Source organism: Physeter macrocephalus, chromosome 6 (genome assembly GCF_002837175.3).
Source record: "Physeter macrocephalus isolate SW-GA chromosome 6, ASM283717v5, whole genome shotgun sequence".
In the NCBI taxonomy this organism is placed as follows: Eukaryota; Metazoa; Chordata; class Mammalia; order Artiodactyla; family Physeteridae; genus Physeter; species Physeter macrocephalus.
This window is the reverse complement of record NC_041219.1, coordinates 44,980,890-44,987,845: the sequence shown is the minus strand read 5'-3', so window position 1 is coordinate 44,987,845 and position 6,956 is coordinate 44,980,890. Positions and strand designations below refer to the sequence as shown.

The 6,956-nt window shown below is 43.6% G+C and overlaps 1 protein-coding gene across 18 annotated transcripts in view; it reads right to left on the bottom strand.

Moving 5' to 3' along the window:
- TNRC6B (trinucleotide repeat containing adaptor 6B) overlaps positions 1–6,956 on the bottom strand; it is a 283,431-nt gene that overhangs the window by 100,574 nt on the left and 175,901 nt on the right. For all 18 annotated transcript variants that reach the window (XR_008617589.1, XR_008617590.1, XR_008617591.1 and 15 more), the window contains one exon: positions 4,478–4,565. Coding sequence is in view for 15 of the 18 variants with exons in the window: in XM_028490624.2 (XP_028346425.1) it covers positions 4,478–4,565 (88 nt within the window). In the remaining 3 variants the exon portion in view is untranslated. The remainder of the gene's footprint in view (positions 1–4,477; positions 4,566–6,956) is intronic.

Sequence of the window (6,956 nt, the reverse complement as noted above, 5' to 3'; positions counted from 1 at the left end):
GTATTTTCTCCATTCTGTTTCTGAGATTTTGGATCAACTTTACTATCATTACTCTGAATTCTTTTTCAGGTAGGTTGCCTATTTCATCTACATTTGGTCTTGTAGGTTTTTACCTTTCTCCTTCGTCTGTAACATATTTTTTTGTCGTTTCATTTTTTTTTTTTTTTGATGGGTGGTGCTGTATTCCTGTCTTACTGGTTGTTTGGCCTGAGACATCCAGCACTGGAGTTTGCAGGCAGTGGGATAGTGCTGTGTCTTGGTGCTGAGATGAGGACCTCTGGGAGGCCTCACTCTGACTGATATTCCCTGGGGTCTGAGGTTCTCTGTTAGTCCAGTGGTTTGGACTCGGAGCTCCCACCACAGGAGCTCGGGCCTGACCTCCGGCCTGGGAACCAAGACCCCGCAAGCCCGTTGCTGGGGGTTCCTCCCGTCCCCTTAGGTGTCCGTGGTCCCCCACTGGTGCCTGGGAGGTGCCCTAGTTGTGAGGAGATGTGAATTCCACGTCCTCCTAGTATGCCATCTTGACTCCACTATCCCCATTCACTTATTAAACAAACATTTTTTTTTTTTTTTTTTTTTTTTTTTTTGCGGTATGCAGGCCTCTCACTGCTGTGGCCTCTCCCGTTGCGGAGCACAGGCTCCAGACGTGCAGGCTCAGCGGCCATGGCTCACGGGCCCAGCCTCTCCGCGGCACGCGGGATCCTCCCGGACCAGGACACGAACCCGCGTCCCCTCCATTGGCAGGCGGACTCTCAACCACTGCGCCACCAGGGAAGCCCTACAAACATTTTTTGAGTAACACTTTTGCACTGGGCTTTTTTTTTGCGGTACGCGGGCCTGTCACTGTTGTGGCCTCTCCCGTTGCGGAGCACAGGCTCCAGACGCGCAGGCTCAGCGGCCATGGCTCACGGGCCCAGCCGCTCCGCGGCACGCGGGATCCTCCCGGACCAGGACACGAACCCGCGTCCCCTCCATTGGCAGGCGGACTCTCAACCACTGCGCCACCAGGGAAGCCCTACAAACATTTTTTGAGTAACACTTTTGCACTGGGCACTGTCCTAGTTACTGGAAATACAAATATGAATAGTCTCGAGAAACTTAAGAGCCAGTCTAATGGGGTAGACAGAGATGATTGTAAAGCAATGGGGTAGGCTGAGAGAAAGACATGGAAGCACTAAGAAGAGGCACCACAAATGTTTGCTGACTGACTGAATGAATGACCCCATTAGAGAACCTCTGGCACATTCTCTACCATTCTTTGCATTACAGCACATTTTATGCCTCCTAGTTGAGGTGCTGTCTCTACAGTGAGGTCAGAAACCACTAAGACAGTCACATGGTGAGCTTTGTGCTCGCTCCTTAAAAGTGCTAAATCAGAATCTAATTCTGAAATTACACAATGGTTCAGTATGATAAAACAATATCAAAGGCCATGTGTTAAGCCTAGATCCTGTGTCAGCCAATCTAGAACATTTCTGAACAAAAATGAGTGAATTTTTATTGTTCATAATTAACCATTTGAAATTTCATTTATGGTGATCTTCCTCTTTGCTGTAACTTTTAAACCAGTTCTTAATGCAGATCCAAGTACACGGGGGAGACTGTCCAGCTGTATATACGAAATTCTCTGCATAAATAATCCCAGTTCACTCTCGAATAAATCCACACCATCTTTTATTTTATTTTATTTTATTTATTTATTTTTTTTTGTGGTATGCGGGCCTCCCTCTGCTGTGGCCTCTCCCGCCGCGGAGCACAGGCTCCGGACGCACAGGCTCAGCGGCCGTGGCTCACGGGCCCAGCCGCTCCGCGGCACGTGGGATCCTCCCATACCGGGGCGCGAACCCGGCTCCCCTGCATCGGCAGGCGGACGCGCAACCACTGCGCCACCAGGGAAGCCCCCATCTTTTATTTTAAATCATTTTTCTTATTAGTAGGATCCACAACGAAGGTTTACAGATGCACATTTTATTAATCACTTCTAGTACTCACATTTCAGGTTAAAAAACATTGTTATATATGTGAAGAATGAGGATGAACTGTACATTGCCTAAAACAATCACTCTATTCGGCATCTTCTTGTAACCAGCCTTTGTTCAAGTTCCCCAGTGGCCAGCTTATAACCACATATTCCCACAGACTGCAAAATCCAATTTTTGTACCAATTTAGTAGATGAAATGTGAATGCCCTAAAGAAAGAAAGCCTTGGGGCTTCCCTGGTGGCGCAGTGGTTGAGAATCTGCCTGCCAATGCAGGGGACACAGGTTTGAGCCCTGGTCCGGGAAGATCCCACATGCCACAGAGCAAGGCTGTGCACCACAACTACTGAGCCTGTGCTCTAGAGCCCATGAGCCACAACTACTGAGCCCACGTGCCACAACTACTGAGCCCGTGTACCACAACTACTGAAGCCCGCATGCCTAGAGCCCGTGCTCCACAACAAGAGAAGCCACCGCAATGAGAATCCCACGCACCGCAACAAAGAGCAGCCTCCACTTGCTGCAACCAGAGAAAGCTCACGCGCAGCAACGAAGACCCAAGGCAGCCATAAATGGAAGGAAAGAAGGAAGGAAGGGAGGGAGGGAGGGAGGGAGGAAGGAAGGAAGGAAAAGGAAGAAAGCCGTCACTGAGGTTCACTGTCCCATCACTCCTGTAGGAAGGTCAGTACATGTGGGTACAGGGGCAATGCCCCTGACACCCTAGAGCTGTGGACCTCCACATCACAACCTTGGTGACGTGGAATGTGGCTGTATTCACCAAGTATAAAAGAAAGCCTCTGGGTCGTCATCTGACATTTTTATTCAGACTCTTTACTGTCTCTTTTAGGCAGTTCCAACAAGCTCAGATTAGAAGCAGGTACCCTGACAGCATGAAGATGTGATGGTGAGCACGCCACTATTAATAGAACCAGAAATACAAGTAAAAGCAGACAAAACCTTAAAGAGCACAGTAGTCTATTACAGCACCAAACAATAATAAATATTCCTTTTAACTAAGTCTTGAAGAAAAGATAAATTACATTTCACATGTTTAATGTGGCAGCGTCATATGCAATCCAATTCAGAAAATATTTCCACTGTTTTTTTTTGTGCCGACACTCCCAAATGATTTCAATAATTCAGAGAACAGGATAATGGGAAACACTCTATCCAACAGTGCTGGGGTAACTTGCAGTGTCCCTTGAGTTCGAATTCCTAGAGTCTGTTTCTAAACCTAGAGTTCCCTCTGAAGCTGGTAACTGTTTCCCCTCCATAAACTTAGCTTCAGTAACCTGGCTCCACAGCAGGGACCCTCAACACTGAGGCCCTGCTTCCCAAGTGCTTCAGGTAGTGGTAACAAGAACTAGAGGCAAAGTGATTCTGCCGGGCACTTTGCAAAGGCAGAAATGCAACCGTGCCGAACCAGAGTCCGCAGTGAGGTGGAGGAAGTTAGCTCAGACAGTGGCCAGGGCAGAGGGGCATGCTCTTCAGCAGAGGGGGGCAGGGCAGGGAGGTCTACCCACTCTCTGTTCCCCACAACACTGTCAGGCAAACACTTCAACTAAGACTTGACAGTTGACAGCTGTCAGTCCTATGTCTTTTTTTTTTTTTTTTTTTAAATAAATTTATTTATTTATTTATTTTTGGCTGTGTTGGTTCTTTGTTGCTGCGCACGGGCTTTCTCTAGTTGCAGAGAGCGGGAGCTACTCTTCATTGTGGTGCGCGGGCTTCTCATTGCGGTGGCTTCTCTTGTTGCGGAGCACGGGCTCTAGGCACGCGGGCTCAGTAGTTGTGGCACGCGGGCTCACTAGTTGTGGCTCGCAGGCTCTAGAGCGCAGGCTCAGTAGTTGTGGCGCACGGGCTTAGTCACTCTGCGGCATGTGGGAACTTCCTGGACCAGGGCTTGAACCCGTGTCCCCTACATTGGCAGGCTGATTCTCAACCACGGCGCCACCAGGGAATCTCTGTCTTTGTTTTCTTTTAGCATCTCTTTTTCCCCAAGCAAATGCCTCAAAGCCGTGCAATACTATCTTCCCCAGAGCACGAAGCAAGCCCACCAGATCCTCTCTGAGGGAGGTTTCTTTACGGAATTATCAAAAGGTAGGCTCATATAAATGACAGTGTTGTAGGTGGACCAGAAGGACAACATCAGGGCAAGTGGCAAGCTTTGAAAAGTTATTCTACAAGCTTAAGAAAATGGAGATTAATCATGACACAAATAAGGAAACAGTACAAGCATTTAAGTGTCGGTAACTCTCTTGCTTTTCTCAGTATTGTTTACTGTTGTTTTCAATAAAATCAGCTATAGCATTAATTTAACATCTACTTTATGGTAACAAATGCAGGTCTTTAACTTTCCCCCACTTTCAAATCTTAAAACTCTTAAGTAAATTAATGCCTCAAGTAGCATTATTAAGATGTCAGGTATCCAAACCAAGGCAGTTACTTATTCTAGATGCTTGGCTATGTAAAGACAGACTTTAATTGGTAAAACCCACCTTCTGAGTGGCTTCTTTTTTCTTTTTATCCTCTTTCTTCCTTTTCTTGTCTTCCATTAACTGTTCTTCCCTTTCTTGCTCCTTCTCTCTGTTAAAGTAATGTCACACCACAAGGTTAAACATCTCTATCCACAGTCTATTTGTGTAGCAAATTAAATGCTTATAGATGGTATGCAAGGCAACAAACATTTCATCTCTGACTGAGCAGAGCACAGTATTCTACTTAAGATAGGAGGATACATAAAACTCACCACATTTAGTTATCCCCTTTATTTTGGTTTGTCACCCCTTTTGCAAAACATGACATTAAGTTTGGTTTTAAAGAAACCCATTAAAGAGAGCCTTTATAATATCTTCCTAAATAAACACACACACACACACACGAGATTAATGTATTTCCACTCAGCAAAGAACCTGATTGGAATATCTGACAACATCCAGTTGGCTTCTGACAATATTCCTCACAAATAATGCAAAACATGACTTCAGTTTTGGTACACAGGTATTTATCAGAATTTAGGTGTTTTCCCATGACATCTTCAGAGCGGTGAACATAAAACCCTATGTTCTAAATTTCATATTTTTCTTCTGCATTATTAACACTGTACGTTTTACATGTTTTCTACTTGTGTTTTTAAGGCAGTATTGAAGGTCCTACAAATCCATGTATTCCCTGTTGGGTGATCTGACAATTAAGATCATCAGGTTTTGCTCTCCTCAATTAAAATAAAAATAATACATTAAAAAAAAATCTAGTTGAAGAAACATGCTGAATCCTAAGAAACTAAGATAATGTAACTTATACCTCACATTTGAAAAATAACTGTAAAATGTAATATTTATTCTATTATATATTATATTCTTACATATAGTCTAATATTCTAATATATATAGAAAGCTGTCAACTTCTATGTATTGACTGGGAAAAACGCATAAACAACCACTGGTGTAACCCTGTGGTGTAACCACAAGGCAGGAAACTCCAGACGCCATGCTTATTGAATTTCAGAGCTGGAAGGAGAGTTGGGGATCCAGCTCCCAGTTCCCAACCTCTGAGCAGATGCCTGCAGTACTTGTGATTTTAGGTGATCCGACACACAGAGTCCACGGTTTCACAGATATCACCTAGATAAAGGCTAAGTTAAATGTCAGAGAAATTAAAGAAAAATGTTGAATGTTTGCAGACGTGACAAAGATCACAAAGATGGTCCTTGAAGGACTCAAGTTTGGGGAGTGAAACTCACTCAACCTACCTAAAAGGAACTGAGGACCCACACTGAGGCACACTCTCATGAATAGGTAAATAACGCTTTATTTATAGAAAACAAGCACTAATAAACAAACAAAAAATAAGTGTTTTACCTACATATCAGGTTTTCAGTGGCTCTTTCTATATTCACAAATACTGCCCTTTCTCCTTCCGTATCTCTGGGCGTTAATACACAAAAGCCTAAAGTCCACGATTCACACTCCAAGGCAACTTCCATGAACACTTCAAAAATAAAATCAAGGAAGAGATTTTATTGGAATTTCCTTAGGTTTAAGGCTGGATTTCTTTGGAGTCAGACTGTGTGTCATCAGCCTAAGTGTGAAGTTCTTGGTGAAAATCCACTTGCAGCCGTGGATGGCTTTAAGAAAATGGACTTACGAAAATTGGCAAGATAGATGTTGACCATCTAAGGTAGGTTGGCCACAGATCCTGTTATATTTGGCTCGTACGGCCTCTCGCTTCCTCTGGCTGCAAATGGAAGAAGATGGGGCTCCTCATGACCCAGTTACTGTAACTTGATTTCCATATTTTAAACTAAAACTGACTACAGAAAAAGAGCAACCACAGCCTGAATATCTCCTGTTTAAATATTCAATGCTCTAAAAAGCATTAAGTTGCAAAACGAAAAGTTTATTTTTTAAATGCAATGTAAAAAAATAAAAAGCAGTCTTTCTTTTTTTTAGAATTGTGTGATCCCTTTTATATATTACTATTTCAAAATGTCAAGTGATAAACAAACATTGGAAACAGAAGATAAAGCAGTAAGTCTTTAATGAGACACCTTTTTAAAAAACAACTAACCTTTTCAAATATTTTTTCCTATAAACAGGTAATTCAGGGAAAGGGATTGAAATTTATGTTCACTACAAGCAGATTTATTTCCAAAACAAATATTTTTCAAAGCTTTCCAGGAGACAGGCTGTGCTTTCACCCTGATCTTTTACTCTGTGTGTTGGTAGAATTGAGTTTTCTCTTTAAATTTCACTTCCTTAGGAAGAATTTATTTTCCCAAACCAAACCTGACTTAAAAACCTACCATTTGCTTAATAGTGAATCAGAAAGTGTGGGGTTCACGTTCCTTCTAATTCGGTTGTGCTCTATCTTGGCTGCACATTAGTACCATTTGGGGAGCTCTTTCCCCCCCCTCCCCCCGTACGCGGGCGTCTCACTGTTGTGGCCTCTCCCGTTGCCGAGCACAGGGTCAGGACG